We start from the raw sequence: 23,071 nt of genomic DNA, 5'->3' as shown, positions 1-23,071 counted from the left end.
ATTTGGATCTTTGTGGCCTGAGTTTTGGGCCGCGCCAGGTGGTGCTCAGGGTCCATTCCTGATTCTGTGCTCAGGGCCCAGGTGTGGGTTGGGGACTCAGCAGGAGGCTTTGGGCAAGGTGTGCATCCCCCGCACCATGGCTCTGCTCCCTGCACGTCTGCCTGCCTGCTGTGGGGGCACACCTGGGGAAGCTCAGAGGACCATGCCAGGCTGGGGCTTGCTAGAACTGAGTGCAAAGCCCACCAAGTCATTCCCTGCTCTCCCACTAATGCTTTGACCAAAAGCTCTTAAGACCCCAAATAGTACAAATGGTCTTTGACTGGAAAGAAGAAACCCCTCTCAGTTTCCCATGCAGTCTAATCGGCTTTTCTTTCCAGGAGCTTCTTTCTCCACTAGTGACAGTGACAGTCCAGCATCCTGGCAGACCACCAGGCCCTGCACCTGAGGCCCTGGGGGTCGAGGGCTGGGGACAGGGTAGGAGATCCCTAAAGTTCTCTCCTTAAAGACTTGTCATTATCCAAGGACACCAAGCACAGGCTGGTGAGAGGGTCAGGGCCCTCACCTCCCGGGGCAGTGGCGTTCCCACGCAGAGGGACACTCTCAGACTGCACAGGCGTGGCTGCGGGGTGCCCCGGGTCCCGGAAGGTCGAGGCATCCTGGCTGGGGAGAGATCTCAGTGTGCGCTCTCCGTTTCCAGTGGAAGTAGCTGCCGTTTGCGGGGCGTGAGCGTGAGCTCCTAGTGTCCCCTGGAAGGTCCTCTCCTCCACGTCGGTACTGAACCCCAACTCGGAGCTATATTCAGTGGCTACAAAAAGAGCGAAAGGCAAGTGAATGTGGTGTTTGCACTGGTCAAGTGGATCTCAAGAATAAGCCGTAAAGGTGATTCTGGACCCTCTAAGCCAAAATTTCTCTCAGCTTTCTCAGGATCTCTATCTGAAATCCACCACTCAGTACCATGCTTGTATGTTGACGCATGCGTGTGTGCGCACGCACGCGCGCGCGCATGTGTGTGTGTGCATGGCATTGCAAATAGTAGCAGTGTCTGCAACCTTGAGGGGGGCTTAGCATATCTGTCCCCGAGCAGACGGCCAGCTGTACGTGCACATGTGTCTGCATACACTCACATGTGTGGTGCTTACAAACACTAATACCTCACAGGTACTATTATGGATCAGAAAATCTCACCATACAGAGGACCAGTTTGTGTCTGCACTTAGTGCGTACTTGCAAAAAAACTGTGCAGTGGCAAAAACCCCAAGGGGTGCTGTGGGTTAGTGTTATCTGCCACCTTGCAGAGCAACAACACGTGTGTACATGCTATACTTGCACATGTGTGGTGGTTACAAAGGTCTGGGTGACTGAGACCTCGTGGGGCACTCTGGTTTAGTGTCTGTTTGGGGGACCTGTATTTGTGGGAAGGTCCATTACTTCAGTGATCAAGATTGATGCTGTATTTTCACTCAGGTCGCTGGTGGTGGCTGTGGAAGTGAATAGGTGAGAAGCTCGAGACTCCCAGCAGAGCGTTCCGTGTCCCTACAAGCGAAGGAGCCGGCAGGCTACCCATGGCGTATTCGATATGCCAAAAACAGTAACAAGTTCCTCAATAGAGACGTTACTGGTACCCACTTGAGCAAATCGATGAACAATGGGACAACAGTGCTACAGTGCTACAAGCCCAGGAGGGGGACCCTCACCTCACAGCCTCAGGGCCTGTGCGACCTGCCACACATTAGTTCTCTGCCTATTAAGTGAGTGTGCCAGGAGGCTAGAACAATGGCTGATCCAATGCATACTCTGAACGAGAAAGGCTTAGGTTCCCACCCCCACCCAGCCAGTAATGGCCCCCCAAACAAAACAATAGTAAATAAGAAATGACTTGTGTCAAAAGGCAGAGGTGAACTTAGTTTTCATCATCTTTTTGTTGTTATTGGGTTTGGTTAGGTTTGATTTTGGTTATGGTGTTCAGAGCTTACTTCTAGTTCTGCCCTCAGAGGACCACGTGGGGTGCCTAGGATTGAACTCGGGTTGGCAGCATGCACGGCAAGCACCCTACTGCTATATCACTCTGACCCCTTGATCACCATTTTTTTAATGTGTGGCCTCTTGTGGCCTAAACCCCCCAAAATAGTCTAGAAAAAATAGAGGTGAACTTAAGTAAAACAAAACTGGCATACGGTAATAGAAGTTCAAGCTGGGTGATGGGTGTGTAAGGATTAAATTATATTAATTTCTAGCAGTGCTATTCAGTGGCTACTCCCAGCTCGGGGGTGCGTGGGGGGCCATGTGGCGCTGAGCATGGCTCCTGGGCCTCCCACATGCAAGGCATGTGCTCTGGTCCTTTGAGTCATCTCCCTGGTTGTGTGCTATTCTTTTTCTTGTGTGCAATTATGAAAACTTTCACAATAAAATGTTTTTTTTAAATGTTAAAGAGAATACAATAGGGACATAAATAAATGACTTCTTTTTGTACTAAGTTCTATGCATTAAGCTTAAAAAATCTTACTTTATTAGGTTATTATCTTAAAAAAAAAAACTCCCCCACTTCTCTATCCCGCCTCCCCCATGAAATCATAGAAATAAGGCTCAGTTTGGCCTGACTACTTCATCTGGCTCTCTGAGAAAACGGCTCTTTTCCTGAAGGTTCCTGTTCCCTGAGAGATTAGTTCTGTCTCCCCATGGGCAAACCACGATGGAAAATGAAACAGAGTTGAGGGGAGCGACCTTCCTGGCAGGTGCATTCACTGATGCTCGAGCCTGCAGTCAGGGAGACACAGGGCGACAGCAGCGTTGAGAGAGCCCAGAGCACACAGACACAGTCTGGCCCGAGGAACTCACAGGCCCACAGAAAGTCCCCCAGGACTGGCTGAGACCCGAGTGCAATGAGCACGTGCCTGGCAGGAGGAGAAGCAGGCCTGGGTGGGTGAGCCGAGCACGAATGCTCCAGCCAACACCCCACAGGAAGGACTGTGCCAGGCTCACAGACTTAACAGCCAACTCAAACCCACAACCAGAAGGGCTGACCCGGAAAACAAGAGTGGAGATGTCTGTCGGGTCACGGCCGGAGGACAGCTTGAAGATTCCAAGGACAGGAGCGAAAGCATCCCGCACTCGGAGACACTCAGAGGAACGGGGTGGTCTTTTACAGCTACTACCACCAGATGCCAAGAATCTCTCACGCTGAACTCACACTCTTCACACAAAGCAGCGGAGTGTGCACTGCACAGAGAAGGGAAGGGCCAACACCCTGCAGTCCTGGACCTGCTCGAGAAACCGGAGGGAGCCCCTGGCATGGAGGCTGGAACGGGGCGCCTTGGTCCATGAGACACATGGTTTCATGCACACGCTTCAAAATTACCCTATCGATATGTGTGTCATTCTGTCATACTAACCACAGGATTTCCATAGCATGTGAGCAGGAATATATGATAATTAGGATTAGATATTTGATGAGGACATTCATAATCGGGGAACAGAGCTATTACTGGTGAGGCGGCAGAATTTAGACCTGTCATAATTTTTTTTTTTTTTTGCTTTTTGGGTCACACCCAGCGATGCTCAGGGGTTACTCCTGGCTTTGCACTCAGGAATTACTCCTGGCAGTGCTTGGGGGACCATATGGGATGCCGGGGATCAAACCCGGGTCGGCCGCGTGCAAGGCAAACGCCCTACCCGCCTGCTATCGCCCAGACCTGTCATAATTTTTAAAGAATAGTTAATGCTTTTCACTCCAGTCATCATATATAGATTGCATCATGAAGGCTGATGAATGTTGTCTTTAACAATTGCCTGAAATAGTATTTTTTTAAAACCATCAAAAAGAAAAGCTTTTTTCAAAATGATAAACTGGGCCTTATCAAAATTAAATACTTTTGTATTTGTACAACAAATGATACTACCAATAAAGTGAAAAGAGGGCTAGGGATGTGGTTCAGCAGCAGAAGGGCTATGCCTGGCATGTAGGATGCCCAGGGTTTCAATCCCCAGCAGCATGCGCACACGTGCGCGCACACACACACGAAAAGGAAGAAATGAAAATACAATCCCAAAATTGAAGAAATTATCTGCAAATAATATATCTGATAAAGGAGTAGTATCCAGAATATATAAAGAATTCTTACAGCTCACTAATAAAAAAAAAATTTTAAAATAGGGGTGGTGCTCAACAGCAGAGGATTGAGTGAAGTCCTGTGCCCAGCACATCAATGGCAGAGCGGCAGAGTACTGGCACAAGGAGCACTACCTGGTCTAGGGTGCCAGGGGCCTCAGAGTGCTATTTCCTGGCAGGAGTCTGGCGTGGGGCAGACTCCTGGGGCCCCCACACGAAAACTCACCCGCACGCTCCCGCTGCAGTGCAGAGGCCTCCAGACTCTCTGAGGACGACACAGACCAGGACCCGGCTGCGGGCTTGGAGGGGCGGCTCTTGTGCGGCACCAGGCCACTTGCTCCTGATTCTGCCACGTGCCTGGGATCAGCAGCATCCACAGCTCCAGGAGAGGAGGTGACGTTTCCGGACACATCTGCGGAGATCTTAGGGGCCCAGAACCATGGCTCTGTGCTGTCTCCTTCCTGGGCCGACGGCTCCGGCCTGGGTTCTGTGGCAGTCTGTACCGGGAGATGCTGCGGCTGGGCACTAGAGTTGAGGGCACGAGGATGCCCGCCCGAGGCTGTAAGGTCAGAGAAAGCAGGCCGAGACAGGTCTATGAATGCCACAGCCCGTACACAGCTGAGTCCCCCAGGGCCTGTGACAGATGGTCAGCACTGCACGGCACTAAGGCCACGGGTATGGGTGTCAAGGACCACAGCAGGCAGTGCTCAGGGTGACTCCTGGCTCTAAGCTCAGGAAACATTGCTGGCGGTGCTCAAGGGACCACAGGTGGCATTTGTGGTGTTGTGATCCTGAGTTGGCTGCACACAAGGTGACTCCTATACTGTCTCTCCAGCACAGATTTTATGCCAATTTCTGCCCCCCAAATTAAGAAATAGGTGTGACCATTACGTAAATTTTTGTAGAAAAAAAATCACATGGTTACTTAAAAACAGGGTGCAATAATTATAAGGTGACAATGATTATTTAGTGAAATATCAGAACCTGAAATATATTTATATTCTCTAAATATTTAATAACTCACAAACACTAGTAAGAAGGTAATACTGAAAAAAATGGGTAAAGGAGGAGCTTTTAAACCACGTGTGCACAATTGCAGAGTAACTTATAGGCTTTCTTTGATTCCCACTCAATACTCCCCAAAAAGAAATAATAACAGAAACTAAGTGTGATGTTAGTCAACAAATATGACAGGCCTAAATATACAATTTAGTCAGCAGCATGTTCCAGAAACAACTCTATAAACAATGATGATTTTAACTTTTTAAGTATAAATAAAAAGTCAACTCTAAGGACTACGCAAAGACCATGAATCCGGGGCTTATGGAAGCCCCAACAGAGTTGCATGTTTGACTTGCCAATATAATCCATCCATAACTGAAAACACTTTCTTTCTTTCTTTCTTTTTTTCTTTCTTTCTTTCTTTCTTCCGGTGAAGCAGGAAAGTTTTTATGGAAACTTATTTAGAAAGATGTGAGGGGAGAAAGGGAGTACATGTTTGAGAGAGAACATAGGTTTCTTCAGAGTCTGAAGCCATTTTATTTTATTTTATTTATTTTTACTATTTTGGTTTTGGGGAAACAACCAGCAATGCTGAGGGGTGACTCCTGGCTCTGCACTCAGGGATCACTCCTGGTGGTACACAAGAGACCATATGGGATATCAGGGATTGAATCCAGGTGGGCCACGTGCAAGGCAAGTGCATTATCCCCTGTCCAGTGTATCTCCCAGGCCCTGAAGCCACCCTGAAGAGCAGGCCAGCTCTCACCCTTAGGACAGACACAGAGTGACAGGCACAGCCACCCTCCGGGAACTCTGACACCGACCTCTTCCCCTCGGGAGTCCGCTGTGCAGCCCCACACTCACTGCCCAGACCCTCTGAACCACTGCTTCCTTTCTCTCTCCCCCAAAGCAGCTGAATGAGACAACATGAGCTCCATAAGCAGGTTGGAAATGAAACCCACTCGTGTGCACACGTGGCTGGTGGCGAGGGCGGGTGGAAGCACGTGAGCACTTTGGAGACAGCGGCCCTGTCATCCTAAGAGGTTCTGTAGTCACTTGTGATTGTCCTGATGGCTTCTGCTTGCTGCTCTCAACCACTCCAGGTGAGGCAGCTTCCGTCTAGCATCAGGGGCCTACTCTGGAACAGGAGGCAGGCCCCCCAACAGGCAAGGCGCCGGCAGCTTCCACGCCTGACCTGCCCATCAAAAGGCCCAAAACACAGCGCCTGACTTTCTGCCTGCCGCTCCCCAGGGCAGAGAAGACGGACAGAGAAGAAAGAGACCAAGCCCTAGTCTAACCCCTCAGTATCATCCAGGGCCTCTAACTACCAAGACTCACCCCCCACACACACCCCCAGCACAGCAGGAACACCAGAACAATGGGGAAAGCCCACAGAAGCCCACCAAGCTCAATGAGTGAGAACAGTTTCACCGAAGGAAAACACCAACCAGCTCAATAAACCTTCAGTGTCTTTATGACACCAGGATGAAGATATCAAATGAGCTCAAAGAAGTGATTCCACTGCTGGTCAGCAAAGTCAAAGTGTAAAAACTACTATAGTCAAAAATACGAAAACGAAGAGTGCGGTAAATGACATAAAAATGTCAATAGAAGATCTGGACAGCATAATAGCAGCAGCTGAGCAGAAGATCCTGGGGCTCCAAGACGAGAAGGAGGAAACTGCTAGGAAACAGCAGAAGATGGAAAATAGTCTGAAAAGAAATGTACAGCATGCCAGGGAACTGTGGGAGGCACTTAAGAGAACAATATAAGAATCACTGGATTCTTAAAGAACAGGAAGGGACATGTAATGAGAAATAATAGTTAAAGGAAGTTCTGATAAGCATTTCTCAGAGTTGAGGTATACAGGCACTGAGAACCAAAAACCCGCAGGGTTCCGGCAAGACTACATTCAACTAGGAAAACTCCAGTCACACTGTTCTCAACATGACAAAATCCAAGGATAAAGGCAGAATATTGAAAGCAGCAAGATCAAAAAGGGAACTTACATAAAAAGAAAAGATTATAAGAGATACAGCAGATCTATCAAAGGAGACTCTGTGAGCCAGAAGACAATGTGGAGGAATATAGTACAAAAACTCAATGAAAGGAACACCTCACCAAGAACATGAGAGCAGCTAGATTATCATTCAGAGTTGAAGAAGCAGCTTAGGGAATTCATAACCTTGAAACCAGTTTTGCAAGAAGCTTTAAAGTGGCTTCTTCAAAGCACAGGACAAACTTCCCAGCACAAGGCATTGATATGGCCCTCATTCATGGCGCTTATGGTTGCCTCTAGTAGATTAAGAAGGGTGTGTTTCCTCCTACCTTACAAAGGGATTTTATACATTTTAAATAGTGAATTAGCATCTCATTTAAATGGAATGTTCTATGTCTTATCAGCTTCTTTTTTACATCCAGATATTTTTATTACAATCTTTTACTTATTCATGCAGACACTTAAGCAGTATCTATAATATTATCCAATATAAAACTAATAGTGCTGCTCTGCTGAGATGTGATCCCAGGGGCGGCACGTATGCGGCCTCACCGCAGCTGCACGAGCATGATTTCAGAGGCCATCTAAACTACTTTTGATACCGGCAGCTCCTTGCAAAATGTCTCCAGACAGAACTAAGCCGAGGCCCCATGCCTGCCCAGGAGGGGAAAGGGGAAAGGATTTTCTCTCTCACCTTTTCCTTGCCGGAGGGAGGGGGGAGGGGGGAGGAGGGTATATTATGAGGACCACAGATGAGAGTTACAAGCTTGCAATGATCCAATTTCTGGAATAAATTTCCCTGGACTTAATTGCTAAAATACAGAAATCCAAAACCGCGTGGCTGCTGTTGCGGCTGGGCGACCTCATTTCTCTTCACAGCAGGTCTGACTCTAGTGGGGAACTCCTAACAATAATAGTGAGTTTTTTGTTGAAATATTGAATGTAACCAAAGTAAAGAGAAAGTAAAGTGAAATTTATCAGTTACACAGGAGGGGGGAGGGGCAGGGGGGAAATGGGAGGTATACTGGGGTTTTTTTTTGGTGGTGGAATATGCCCACTGATGAAGGGATGGTTGTTTCGGCATTGTATAACTGAGACTTAAGCCTGAAAGCACTGTTATTTTCTACACGGTGATTCAATAAACAAAAAAAAAAGGAAAAAATAAATAATGCCTTTTCCTTGGATAAAACACTATACTATTATAGGCCTATTTATATTTTTCCATTTAAATTTTCTTAATTCTCTTCACTCTTACTAAATTCTTATTTGTAGATTTTGGCTATCTCATGGAAATACTAAAACATGTTAGCACATAATTTTTTTTATAGTTTCGCTTATGTCAGGGAAGACATGATAATGACCACAATAATATTCAAGTACAAAAAAAATTTAATGTAATATATTTTAAATCAGAGTTGAAAAAATAGTTATGTAAATGAGAATAGCAGTATACTATATTTAATTGGCTTGAATTTTTTTATTTACATAGGTTAAAATCATAGCAATTGGTTATCACAAATGGACATTTATTTTCTGATCAATTCATTTGCCATTCCTTTAAGTTTGCTGGAGCAAGTATGAAATATGAAATAAATATGAAATAAATTTGTTATATGACTACTAAGTGGGAGGGGACTGGGAACACTGATGGAGGGAGTGGGACATTGGTGCTAGGATCAGTGTTGGGACAACTTTGTATGCCCAGAATACTTCTATTGCCTTTGAAAATCATTGCATCTTAATAAAACTAAAATCAAAAGTAAATGGCCATAGCAGATCAAGAAATCTTTAGAAACTTACCTTGGGAATCATTTGGCTGAAATCCCACCCCAGAAGATGGAAGAACAAATCCACTTTTGGAGAACCTTCCCTCTCCTGGATCATGAAGGGCATCTTCACTTCCTCTGGGCTCTGCCTCTGACAGGGACAAAGCAGCTGTCCTGGACGTCCCGGTGGAGAGGTCAGAGACCCCAGGGAATCTCTCCTCGTCTCTTGGAAGCCCGAGGCTGAGGCTGACAGTGAGAGACTGGAGTGCAGGCTGGACGCTGCTGTGGACGGAGTGAGCAACAGGCACGCTGTCTGCCTGCCGGGTGGAGGGGCTTCGGAGAGTGGAGAGGCCCGTTAGCACCTCTGTGGCTGCAGATGCTAGAACAGACGACAACACACCTTAGGGCCGCTCCAGGGGAGAAGAAAACCAGGCCTCTGGGTTCAAACCTCCCTACACCCTTAAGACAAATCCAGCCACTCTGGGTAGAGATCGGTGACACACCATTCCCCCTTCCCTGCTCTGCACAGGGCTAAGTCGAGAAGCAGTGGGGTCCTTCACCAAACACAGTGAAAGCTACTGCTCAGGTTAGAAGGAAAATCAAGAGTCAGTCTCTCGCCACCAGCTGCCATGGTTTCCGTATAAAGGCAGGTAAATGCGGCTACTCTTTTCTTTTTGGGTCACACCTGGTGATCTGCAGGGGTCACTCCTGGCTCTGCACTCAAAAATTACCCTTGGCGGTGCTCAGGGGACCATATGGGATGCTGGGATTCAAACCTGGGTCGGCCACGTGCAAGGCAAATGCCCTACCTGCTGTGCTATCTCTCCAGCCCCAAATGCGGTTACTCTTAAGTTCCACCTTCCAGCTTGTCCAGCCATAGCCCAGAGTTCTGGTATTGGGGCTTGTTCAAATGTAATTTGGATGAAAACCCAAGACCTAGACATGAATTAAAGTGGGGTCGCATCAGAGTGCCTGGCCGAGGCATTCACTGAGGAGGTCTCACTCTGCAGACAAGTTGGAACAAGATGTGCCTAGAACGAGACTCCCCCCAGTCCCTTGTCACCGCATGAGCACTTTATTATTCCTACCTGTATGGTCACCCCAAACTGTGAACTGAACTGCACTTACCGAGCAGCAGGCCTCAATGGGGTTGCTGTCACCCCTGGTTTACTCCCATTCCAAAGCCAATGGGCCCTGTGACAGCACCCAGCCACATGCCACTCCAGCGGGCCCCAGGAGCTACCCAGACTTCATGTTGGGAACAGTTCACAAGATGCAATTGGAGGATGATACTGGGTAATTGCCAAAAAATTCAAGGACTGGGGGCACAGAGAAGCACCAAGTGGAGCATACACTTTGTCTGCAGGAACTCGTCCAGCCCCAGCACCTTATGGTCCTGGAGCATTGCTAGGAGTCAGAAGTAGCCCTGGAACCCACCCACCCCTGAAAAAAAGGATCGAGGGGCAGGAGCACTGGTATAGTGGACAGGGTGCTTGCCTTCCACAAGGCCACAGATGGTCCCAGAGCCCCTCCAGGAGTGATCCATACACACAGAGCCAGCCGTGAGCCTTAAGCACTGCCAGGTGTGGCCCCAAAATAAAACAAAACAAAGACATAAAGAGAGAGCCTCAAGAATGAAAGTGTATGTGTTCACTGTAAGTATTTTAAAGTATTTTACTAACTACGCTATAGTCTCAGAATGATGTCATCACTGGTGAAATAGAATAACTGATAGTAAGAAATAAAGAAGATTTTTTTAAATTCTGTTATGAATTTCTCAGTTTAAAAAATACAGAATTGTATGCTTCAGGTCAAAATGTTCAGTCTACTCTACATAAATTTGGGTAGTTTGCTATTTGTCCCTTTCTAGAACTTTCTAGAAGGTAGCCTGAGAACTGACCTCCAGAAGAACACTCTGAACTCTTCATTCCAAACAGGAATAAACTGCAGGAGCACTGCTGAGCAGGAGAAACACAGTGTTCATGATCCAAAGGCAAGAAAAAAGAATGCTTTTCTTTACTTCTTAAGACAAAAATAATAATTTTAAAAGGTAACTATATAACGAAAGACTTGAATTGTTCATTGTGCCCCAAAAGGAGCTAGAAAGTTTTCTTATAAATGGCACCTGGGCCACCTATCCTTTGGGTAATTGTGCCCCAAAGCACAAGTAAATTTGAAATATAGTGAGGAAGTGAGCACAGAAAGCAAAATGTTTCCTCTCGCTCATACAGACCACAGAACTGGCTCTATCTTGACCACAGACCACACGCTGGCCAGTAGACTGTGAAGAAGATAAAGCAGAGATGCAGGAGACCAAGAAGCAAGAAATGGCCCCTAACACAGAAGGCCTCAGGCTACCCCCAACCACCCTACTTAAAAGCAAAACACAAAGCATGAGCTTCAGTATTAGAAAGCAGGCCAGCCCACTGGAATTATGCCCCGATCCTCACTCAACCATTTGACTTCTCAAGTCTAACTTCATTCGAGTTCTCAAATGATCCATCAAATTACTAAGTGTTCTTTCAAAATGACTCCCAGGAATCTGCTTTATATTACTCACTCAATGTCCAGTGGCAATTAGACTGGACTCACCTACAGAGCTGTCCAACAAATCTATGGCCAAAGAAATACAATAGCAAAAGTCACCAATGTTGAAAGTCACAAAAGGAAATGGCTCTTTTCCCTGACTCACAGGGCTTGGGAGGATATTGCTCCATCATTTCTCCATTCTCGTCATTAGAAACTGCCATTGACAGACCAAGTAGAATGTGCCGGTACTTTAACTACATCATTACACATAGCTAAGCAGGTACTTGACCTACATAATCTCACACAACCCTCCCAGCATAGTGATGAAGAACATGGGTGAACGTGTGTGCAGACCTTGGAGCATCTTGAGAGAGGAGGGTATGTCTTCCTCACTGATGGAACAAACCACTGACATTGCTCACTGAGCACCAGCGAACGGCATCTGTGTGAAATTTACAGTTTCTAACCAACAAGCCAACCCAAGCCATTATTTAATAATCACCTTTTCCTACTTATTTCTTCTGGTGAAGCATCCATTCAATATCAGGAAAATCATACGTGTGGGAGCAGAAGCAAGTCGAGACCCCAAGTGTTTAAACAGGCAGTTGAAAGAATGCCCACTCATCTGGCAAAAGTAACTGAGTCCTTCTCCAATCCCGACACAAAACCCTGGCACGTCAGGCAAGCAGTAGAATTCTCCCCTTTGGCCACGGCTCTCCAGACCGGCCCAAAGCTAGCTGGAGAACTGACATTTGAGAAAGAGATGCAGAATCTACGTTCTTTGAGTTATTCATGCTCTCTGCCTTCACCACATGAAATCACCACAAAGCCATTTACCTGGCCACACATTAGCTCAGCTACCCACAAAATACTTTCATGAGTAGAGACCCATGATTATACCCTCAACTCCTACTGAGACTCTTAAAAAAGATCACCTTGGAAGGAACATTAGCACAATTTCCACAAAACAGCAACTGCAGGCATTTTCTGTCCTTATATAAATCTTCCTCTTTCCAATGGACTGCACCAGAGACACTTCAGCCTATGGAAGCAGCTGATTGCTCACGCTATCCAACACAAGCTAGCACCACACCCAGCTTCTCTCTGTGCCCCGGCTTTCAGGAAGCTCTGTGCTAAATTTAGTGCCCAACTGTAGCCACTCTCACACAATCCAACCTATACATGTCTCTTTCCGCCTTCCTATAAGAACGTTTCCCTCTGTTAGTTGCTTTTCTTATTTTTTGCCCCTAGTGATCAAAAGAACTTTCTCTTTACAGAAAACACACCAAGTGAGAAAAGATGTAAGGCAGCCAGAAAAGAATTATTTCAAATGGCTTCTGATCTCTTTTGTGAGACTGGGTTGAACCATCCAGGCCAAGCCCTGCTTAAGGCAAATGTTTCCAGGCTGCAACGGACACTGCAGAGGCTCAGCGCTCCCGTGCCACAGAGCAAGGCCTGGTGAAGGCCCAGGATACTAGGGCTGGATGTAGAGTCACATCTATAAATAAATCTATAAATTCACATCTATAAATAAAAAATAATCTAGGCCAGAGAGACAGTACAATGAGGAGAGCACTTGCTCTGCACATGGGGGAGCCAGGTTGAATCCCGGCACCCCACATGGTCCCCACACTCGGCCAGGAGTGGCCCCTGAGAGTAGAGCTAGGAGTTAGCCCTGAGCATTGCCAGTGTGGCCACAAGACAAACAAAACACCTTCAGAGTCATGCGATCCCTGCCCGAGCCAGATAAAGGAGGGGCAGCAGGCTCCCAGGACAGGCTCCGGACTTCACTCGGCACTTTTCACTAGTGGACAGAGCAGCCCAGGGCCCAGGGCCAGCACCACCAGCCTTCTCCAGAGCAGCCATCTAAGCTGGGTGCTGGTCTGTCCCACCGAGTACCCGTGCTGTCTCAGCCTGCTAGGTGCTGGCCTGTCTGTGCTGAGTACCCCTGCCCTCTCAGCCTGCTTCTGGCTCCCCCAGAGCACCCACTTCCCCCTAGCCAGAAAAGAATAAACTCTCGTGCCCAAGACTACAGGACGAGAGGAAGCCAGTGCTCTGTGGAGCAGATTAGCAGCACTGAGCTTAAAGGCGGAGCAGGGGGCCAAGGAGGAGGAGTTCAAGGAGCTGCAGGACATGCCTTGCACCCAAGATTCATCTCCACATCGAGTGTGATTCTGGGGGGGCCCAACTTCACAGAGCTGGCAGCAATGAATGAATGCACGGCTGGATCCAGCACCCAACACTCAGTTCCCCTCGGGGTAAGTGACCCCAGCATCCTTCCCCCACCTCACCACCACCACTGATGAAGCCCTATTAAAAAGTTTCAAGAGAGCAAGAACTTTGCTTTCCAGGAGGTACCTGGCCCTTGCTCGGGCTGCAGGGAGGCCGGGAGGCTGGACCCACACCTCAGCCTTCCAGGTCCCCACCATGGTGCTGCGCCCAAAGCCCTCTCTGGGATCTGAAGGAGACGCGACCCCCACCCCATGCAGGGCTCACTGAGAGGAAGAGAAGTGCTCAGGGACTGGGGGACTAGCAAGGGGATGGGGACTCCACACACTCTCGGGTCTGACGGCAGGGCTACTTGGAACATTTGGGGGCCTGTCTAACTTTCTAATACAGGAAAGCCAGGTGGTCACGGCATCAGAAGAGACAAGGCTGACCTTCGAGTGTCACAGCACATCGGGCTGAATTTCTATGATAAATATTGAATGAGCCTGACCGAAACTGAAGTAGCTTCCTTGAAAACGCTCCCTTCCCACCCTCCCAGCAACCAGCTGTAAATCGCTAAACCACTTAACTTTGGGAACTTGCATCAAAACAAACTGATGTTTAAGAAGAATCATTAAAAGCAACTCCGAAAAACAAGGGCCATAAATTAATACCTGCACCCAGTCAGTAGAAAACTGTCTCCCATAGATAGGAGACAACTCAAGGTTTTAAACGAGCAACCCAGAAAGTTTTCCCAGGGTTACTTTTTTGATGACATAAACCCAAACACCTAGTCATGCAAAGTATTTGCAAAAACCTGACCTAAAAACATTTGAAATGAAAGGGCCGGGGAGACAGCTGAGCAGTCTGCGGGACACAGATCTGATCCCCAGTACCACAGAGCCCTGAGCACCCCTGGTCGCAGTCCTGTCACCCAGCTTCACCAGGCTCAGCACTGACCCTGCTGGCCTGGCCAACTATCACTAGAAACAGCTCCCAGGACACTTTACCACACATTTTCCTTTGAAATGGCAATTTTTTTTTTTTTTGCTTTTTGGGTCACACCCAGCGATGTACAGAAGCTACTCCTGGCTCTGCACTCAAGAATTATTCCTGGCGGTGCTCAGGGAACCATATGGGATGCTGGGATTTGAACCCAGAACCCAGGTCAGTTGCATGCAAGGCAAATGCCCTACCCGCTGTGCTATCGCTCCAGCTCTGAAATGGCAGTTTGTTTTTTTTTAATTTAAGTTTTAATTTGAAAATGGCAGTTTCTGAAGCAATTCTATCTTTTCCAAAAACATGGTCTTTCCTCTCTGTCCTGCTCTCAGGGGACAGAAACACATGCCACAGGAATGGACTTGAAACACAGCATTGCTGGGCAGAGAAGCAGAGAGAAGGTGGCCTGGCCTGGAGGTGCCCAGGGACTGCACAGGTACTAATCCTGTTACTGTTCAGTTGTTCCTTGATCACGGACAGTGGAACCTGCCGCATCCTTGAGAGCATCACAGTCTAGCCAGGATCCCACCATGAGCAGGAGCATGGCCCTGACGCTCAGAGGCTGAACGAAGCTTGTGGCAACAGGACTCCTAAGTGAGGAGGAATTGGAGCAGCAGAGCAGTAAGCGCACCACCACTGCCGCAGACTTCATCCCTCGCCTTGCAAACCCCTCCCTCCTAGAAGACTCTACAGAAAATGGGTGCCTACTCAGAAGGAAACATTTTTGCAACAATGAAGAGATACAAATTTAGCTGCTAACAATAGCACCAGCTCACCTATTCATTCACCTGCAACGCAGCCCCCCTGCATTAACCCCACTCAGTGTGTGGATGTGGGGGAGGAGGGAAACATGGCCGGCGGTTAGAAATGAGCTCAGAGCCAGTGCTCTAACTGAGCCACATCCCTGGCCCACTTAAGAAAAGATGACCATGTGCCTGCCTGCCCCATGAGGGGGTTCGCCTCGGACCTCTATGCAATCAAGACAGAAGAAGAAACCGGAAAACTGTGGCAGGGAAGATGGCTCGGTGGTAGACTATTTGCTTTGTATATATGATGCCTTACAGACAGTCCAAGACACCACACAAACAAGATATTTTAAAGAGGAGCTTGATGCTGAGATAGAGAGTGAATAAAGCTTACGTCCATCAGCCTGAGCCTCTGCGATGCGTGTGTCTGACTGGGTCTCCTGCCTCAAGCACCACGCTGGGACAGGAGCACTCAGGTGGGAGGTGGTCAGAGGCGGGGAGGAAGGTGGTCTGCTGCTCTCCCACCTCCCGGCAGGAGGCGGGCTGGCTCCAGGCCCAAGCAGCAGCCACTTGGGAAGCCCACCACGTCTCTTGGGGACCAAGTGAAGGCAGATGCCCTAACTCTATTCACAGCTGCAGACCCCGCGTGCCTGCCTGCCCCGTGAGTGGGCTGCCTCGGACCTCTATGCAATCAAGACAGAAGAAACCGGAAAACTGATTCCGGAATGAGGGGCTACCATCCGCAACCAAGGTTACTATCATGTATTATTTTGTTTGGTTGGTTTTGGGGGCCACACGCAGTGCGCTCAGGAGTTATTCCTGGGCTCTGCACTCAGGAATCACTCCAGGTGATGCTCAGAGGGGCCGGGGATTGAAACTCGGTTGGTTGCATGCAAGGCAAGACTCCTTCTATCCTACTATCATTCCAGCCTCACTGTCATTAGATCTTTAATTTTGTGTTTTTGTAAGGATGGATACCTAGGGTCCAAGACGAGGTGAGCGCTTTGCTGCCAAGTCACATCCCTGGCCCAGAGCCCACAAGACTTTGCCATGTGACACAAACTGATCAGGTCACTAAGGCTAGAGCACACAGTCAGGGCCTGGTCCCAAGCATCACAGCCTATTTCTTGCACTGCTCTAGCTGAACCAAATATCCGTGTCTGGCTGGCCAGCAAGACCAGGCAACACCTAGTATGTGGTTTCATGGATGCACGTGAAAGAGGGTCACATGGCTCTTCACAGAGCCTAGTCCGTCCCCCAGGCCTAACACTCTGAGCACCCTGCATGGCTCCATCCCGATTTCCCCTCTGAAGAGGCTCTTCCAGTCCTTGCTCTTCATCCCTGAGGCCACCAGACAACCTCAGCACCTGGCATCTTTATCTCTGGGTTGCCTCTATCATCCCCTGACCTCATGCCCCTTCCACCTCATTTCCCGGCCGCATTTCCTCTAATATACCTGGGAAAATGCTACCAAATTCACCCGGATCATGTCACTGTGTACAAAAACCTTCCGTGACTCTTTTCACCAAACCCAAACTGACTGGCTGGCAAAGCCCTGTGACTGTCCCGAGCCTATCCACACCACGGTCCTACCACTCCCACGTGCTCGGCCCCAGGAGGCCATTATCAATTCGGTGACTTTACTGCCTTGGCCCTGAGCATCCCTTCTAGCCAAGCAGCCTGCCACCTTGCCCTGACACACACACTTGGGCTCCAATCCCAGCTCTGACCCTTGGTACTGCCCGACTGCCCGGTCTCTAAAATGGGAATCCTGTGGCCCCCTGGCTTGCAGTGAAAACTGTGAGGTACACTGGCATGTAGGAGGTATGGAAGCAGGGCTGATTTCCTTTGTGTCAAATCATGTCCACCTTGTCTGAGACCCTTCATGAAATCCTTTGCTGAGAGTAACTAAGCAGAGGATTGTGGTGACTGAAATAAGAATGGCCATCGCTGGGCCAGAGAGACAGTACAGGCAGAAAGGCCTTTGCACATGGCCAGTTCAGCCAACACTGGTACAATCCCAGGCACCAACGGGGTCAGCTGAGCACAGCCAGGGGTTACTCCTGAGCACAAAGCCTGAAATGGCCCCTGGGCACCGCTGAGCATGGCCTGCCCTCAGCCCCCACAAAACAGCACCTTCAAGGCCCATCAACACAAATGTGTTCCCACCAGACCGGTGCTCGGGTCCCCGGGCTGTGGCATGGCCCCTGCACTTAGCTTATTAGCCTGTTGATGTGGCTGCCTTGGGGTCGCTCCCAGCTGCCCTGGACTCATAGCCTCCTTAACCACAAAGCATGCCTCAGAGGGCACCTAGGGTCCAGGCAGCCCCGCCCAGGACTCTAGCTGGGCACTGGGCTCAGGCTGGACACAGAGAGTGTGGAGGCCTGGTTTCCCGGAGCTGAACAGACAGCACCCCAAGCTCCCCCAGGTCTTCTCCGGGAGCCAGCATGGCTGCTCCCAGACCCCGCGGGGAGTGCTGCCCACGCAGGCTCCTCCAAGGCTCCTCTCTTCCTCCAGTACCTGCTGTTTCCGTTTGTGCCATGAAAGCTTCTGGAGTATCAGCAGAAATGAGGCTCTTCCCGGGGGTCTGATCCGACACCCTCTCTCTGGAGGCCGCTGCTGTGAAGTTTGCTTGATCCTGACCCCAGGTGAGGTTTGCAGCCTGGGTGCTGGTGTGGCTTTCAAGCCAACGGTCCCTCAGTGCAGCTGCAACAGGAGAAAATGGGTGGGTGAGAAGTTGCTGATCCCCAGGAAGAACGCCAGCCAGCAGGAAAGGACAGAGCACAGCTGCAGGGCCACTGAGCCCCTGCCAGGTCCAGGAGCACTTTTCCCGTCCTCTGGCCCATGCAGCAACCCTGTCTCCAGCAACCCAGGAGAAGAAATCATGGAGCAAAGACCTATGTCAGGTTAAGCCTGCATTAAAATAAATGGAGGCGGGGGAAGCTCTTCTGGAAGCTCTTCTGAAGCACCCGGGCCAGGGGGCCAGTCAGTGTGTGACCCCTGCACCAGCTGTGCCCCCGGTGTTGGTAGCCAGGCGTGTGCAAGCACAGACTAGAACTACCGCTGGTGAGTACTGTGTCCAGGAGTGCAACCCCAGTGGGCACCCCAGTAGCTCACCTCTGGCCAGACCTCAGTAGCACAACAACCTGATCAATATGAAAATGACTGGGCTCTTCTGTATTCTTTTTTTTGCAAGAAACTTTCCAAGTCAGTGACTGAAGAGTCACACTCAGCATAGAGTCGCACCTGTGGCCACTTCGCTGCCACCCTGGACAGTGCAGTTCTAGGTCAATGGTTCTCCATGGTTCCCCCTTCTGGCCCACTCTGACTAGCGGGAAGATGGGGCTGGGGTGACCCATAAAGAGAACATGACCAAATCTCCTAAGGGAATCATTTCTTCCCTAAGACCCTCTAGCCTTACTGTGTTCATGCTTCCTATTCTGTTTCTGGTAAGTGATGATTGACAGAAGTTTCCAGGCATCTGGGCTCTCTGGCCGGGCCCCAGGCAGGCAAGGCCCACACTCCGCTAAAGATGGGATATGGGGGGCTGGAGGGATAGCACAGCGGGTAGGGCGTTTGCCTTGCACGCGGCCGACCCGGGTTCAATTCCCAGCATCCCATATGGTCCCCCGAGCACCACAAGGAGTGATTTCTGAGTGCAGAGCCAGGAGTCAGCCCTGTGCATCGCCGGGTGTGACCCCAAAAGCAAAAAAAAAAAAAAAAAAAAGATGGGATATGGAAGGGAGTCTCCAGGGGCGTCACAGTCCACAGTGGAGCCTGAGCCTCAGGGTCATGCACAGCAGTGACCACAGGAGGGTTCCCTGTGCTTCCTCGCAGGCTGCAGGCAGGCCAGCCCCGAAGAGGAGGTAAAGCATCCCGGGGATTCTCTTCCCCCAGTTAACTAGACAAAATGAGAACGTTTACTCTCAGAAGCAGCTGGGGGTGCCAGGCAATGGCTCACGTCAGTGCCCAGCATGAGTGAGGGCTGGAGAGGGTCCGGAGGCCCCATCAGTGTGACCCTCCCGGCACCACGTCTGATCCATATGCACAAGCAGGCCAGAGCAGCAGCCCTTCAGGCCCACACTGCTGAGCTGGGCGTCACCAGGAGAAGCACTACCCTGCTAACTCTGATGGGGAAGCTCCTATTTATTTTAAAGCAGCCCCCCCAAAAAAAGTGATTGCAACGAAGCACAAGGGGCTTCAACCAATTCTCCAAAGCTGGCAAACCAGGAACATCAGGAAGGGAATGGATTTAGCTGCACAGAAACCTTACGACAAGAGTGAGGCTGGACTTTTGGAAAACAATGTGGACGTTTCTCAAAAAACTAAAAATTGAGCTCCCATGTGGCCCAGCAATACCACTTCTGGGAATATACCCGGGGGCTCAAAAACAAACAGCAGAGACACCGTCTGCACTCCTATGTTCATTGCAGCACTATTCACTGTACCCAGAATCTGGAGACAACCTGAGTGCCCAAGAACAGATGAATGGATAAAGAAACTATGGTACATCTACACAAATCTACACAATGGAATACTATGCAGCTATTAAGAAAAATGAAGTCATGAAATTTGCCTATAAATAGATGGACATGAAGAATATCATGCTGGGTGAAATGAGTCAGAAAGAGAGGGACAGATACAGAAGGACTACGTTCATTTGTGGCATGTAAAAATATATAATAGAAGACTAATATCCATGGCCAGGAAAAACAGGGGTTAGGAGGACTGGTCAATGGTTGGAACTAACCACAAGTATGTGTGGGACTGAGGGTAAGTAAGATAGAGAAGAGACCTATCACTGTCACTATCACCCCGTTGCTCATCAATTCACTCAAGCAGGCACCAGTAATGACTACATTGTAAGACTTGTTGTTACTGTTTTTGGCATATGACAATAATAGCTGGGAATGATCACACTGGACAAGACCTAAGGGTTAAAAGTAGATAAAGGGATATTCTTTATAACCTTCCAGTATTGCAAACCACAGTGCTCAAAAGGAGAAAGAGAGAGAGAAAGAGACAGAGAGAGACAGAGAGACAGAGACAGACAGACACAGAGACAGAGACAGAGACAGAGAAGAAAAGCACCTGCCATAGAGGCTGGGGAGTGAGGGAGGAGAGGTGATGGGAGGGAAACTGGACTCTGGTGCTGGGAAATGTACACTGGTGGAGGGATGGGTGTTGGAACACCCTATGACTGAAATCTAATCATGAACAGCTTTGTAAGAGTCTATCTCTCAGTGATTCAATAAAAATGTGAAATATAAATAAATAATAAAATAAAAATTAAATAAATTATGTTAATAGTTTTTATACTGTCAATGTTTAAATTATATTATTTCTTATCCTTATTATGATGTGGAACTGTATTAAAAATATTAATAAAATGACATAGCTTGAGAAAGAAAAAGAGTGAGGCTGCACCTAGGAGGAGGCAGCAATCTAAGACGTAGAAGGCTTTCAGAAAACAATTTTCTTTTGACTTTTTGGGGTTTAGAGGTTCTTTTTATTTATCTATTAATTAGTTTATTTTATTTGGGGGTGGGCGTTAGAGCCATGCCCAGCAATACACAGGGTTTACTCCCGACTCTGTGCTCTGGGGTCACTGCAGGCAGTACTCAGGGCACCAGAAGTAGCGCTGGGGGTGGAACCTGGTTCAGGGGGTTGTTTCCTAAAGGGAACTCAAACTCATCAGCCCAGGGGTTCCACAGGACAAAGAACCAGAAGACAGATACGGCTGGCACTTGAAGCCTGCTGATCCCAGACCGCCTGACTCAGACTGGAGGAGGGAATGCACATTATAAATAAAACGTAGGGGCAGACAGTATGCTGAATAAAATAGTTTTTAGAAAATCTTTTGCATGCACTGCTGAGCTGGCAAGTAAGTAAAAAAATCAAAATTTCAAAGCCAAAAAAGACTCCAAAGCTGGAATTCCAAGGTGAGTAAACTCTGAAAGAGGAAACGGAGGGGGGGTGGGGGCAAGACACTACTAGCTCATCACTGGTGACCTTGAACTTGGGTTCCCAAGGCCATAGGGCAGCTGTAAGAGGAAGCACCGCCCTCAGAGGGTCAGGGAGGGCGCTGCTGGACACAGCTGGGTCAGAACGGCACCCAGGGTACGAAGCAAAAAGCAACAAAATTCCTCACAGATGGGAGGCACAGGCGAATGCAATCCTTCGCCCTTCGAGGGAAGACAAGGCAACCATGAAGTTCACGCTCGAGGGACTATTCCACACAAATGCACATTCCCTTGTGGCCTGAACCTCACACGGGGACTCTAGAGGTAGTCCTCAAGGCTACATTCACAACCACTACTATATGTTTTTTCACTTGGGTTTTTGGTTTTGTGGCCATACCTGTGGTGCTCAGGAATTAATCCTGGCTTTGCACTCAGGGTCACTCTTATGGGGGACTATTCGGGACACTATGGTACCAGGTTTCACACCCGGGTTGGCCAGTGCAAGGCCAGCACCTACCTGCTGTATCTCTCTGACCCCAGATCTTACACTTTAAAAGAATATTTTATGGCATATAAATTGTATCACATACATATTGTTAATAATGCAGATGAAAGACATAATCCTAGTATACAGAAAAAATAATCCAAAATATACACAATCATAAAATGTTTTATGCAAAAATATACCTAATTTCAACCTAATTTTATCATTCCCTGATAAAATTTTAAGGACTAAGAGATCACAGTATTGGGGGAGTGATAGTATAGCCAGGAGAGCCGGGAGGGCATTATTTGCCTTGTACACTGTAGACCAAGGTTCAACCCCCCAGCATCCCATATGGCTCCCTGAGCACTGTCAGGAATAATTCCTGAGCATGGAGCCAGGAGTAACCCCTGAGTCAGATGTGGCCTAAAAACAATGAAAAAAACTTTTTAAGAGATTTCAATAAAATAAATTAAACTAAGGATCCAAGGAGGAAGGGTGTTCATGAGCAAAGGTCAGCAAGCTAAGCAAGCAAAGACTCCAAATGCTGGAATCAGCCACAAAGAGCATAAGGACACAAAATAGTATGAAAACAATAAAATGGAAACAAGAGAAAATGAGACTGCAAATAATGGCCAAAAAAAAGAAATTTTAAAAATTAAAAAATATACAATTGAAATTAAGAAGCAATAGCAGATTAGCTCTGACTAAAGAGTAAATTAAGAATTAGAAGACGGCACCCAGCAGTGAAGAACCTGGGCCGGTGGGCACCAAAAACTGGAGAATGCTCTGGACCCCAGACAGAGAAGGTGCAGAGTCCCCACCTTCTCGACACTGAGCTTCTACTAACATGGCTATGGTATGTGGGGACCAGGACTATTTCCCCAAATAGTCCTTTTCTGGTATACAAAAAACCACTCATGAACAGCTCCTCTGCCCCGAGCACCATGATCCCAGAGCACACAAACCAATCTCGGAACACAGCGGCTGCTGGCAGATATACTCCTAGACTGTGAACTAAGCTGCAGCCCCGTGCAGCCCGGGGAAGGGAAGGGTTTTTGTTCCTTGGCTTTTTCCCCTTTGTGGCAGAATGGCGACCGCCACCTTTCAGAGCCAATTGGACAGAGATGTAGGAGCTTGCACTGATGTGGTGCACAGGAAATCTCACGATGCGGGGGTAGGGGGAGGGGGGAAAAACTGGCCCTTCTCCCCACCCAAACAGGACCCCGAGCGGCCGCCCACAAACAGCTCCTCCACTCCTAACAGCCAT

The 23,071-nt window shown here is 48.5% G+C and overlaps 1 protein-coding gene across 3 annotated transcripts in view; it reads right to left on the bottom strand.

Moving 5' to 3' along the window:
* The window catches only part of HEG1 (heart development protein with EGF like domains 1), a 99,716-nt gene that overhangs the window by 57,024 nt on the left and 19,621 nt on the right, over window positions 1-23,071 (bottom strand). For 2 of the 3 annotated variants that reach the window (XR_008628565.1, XM_055127405.1), the window contains exons 2-5: window positions 17,875-18,060; window positions 8,907-9,251; window positions 4,332-4,664; window positions 563-805 (exon numbers count right to left, since the gene is read on the bottom strand). Coding sequence is in view for 2 of the 3 variants with exons in the window: in XM_055127405.1 (XP_054983380.1) it covers window positions 563-805; window positions 4,332-4,664; window positions 8,907-9,251; window positions 17,875-18,060 (1,107 nt within the window). In the remaining variant the exon portion in view is untranslated. The remainder of the gene's footprint in view (window positions 1-562; window positions 806-4,331; window positions 4,665-8,906; window positions 9,252-17,874; window positions 18,061-23,071) is intronic. The other variant, XM_055127406.1, reaches the window with a different exon arrangement.

This window comes from Sorex araneus, chromosome 2, assembly GCF_027595985.1.
Source record: "Sorex araneus isolate mSorAra2 chromosome 2, mSorAra2.pri, whole genome shotgun sequence".
NCBI classification, from domain to species: Eukaryota; Metazoa; Chordata; class Mammalia; order Eulipotyphla; family Soricidae; genus Sorex; species Sorex araneus.
The sequence above is the reverse complement of the archived record's forward strand: the minus strand, read 5'-3'. Positions and strand labels throughout refer to the sequence as shown.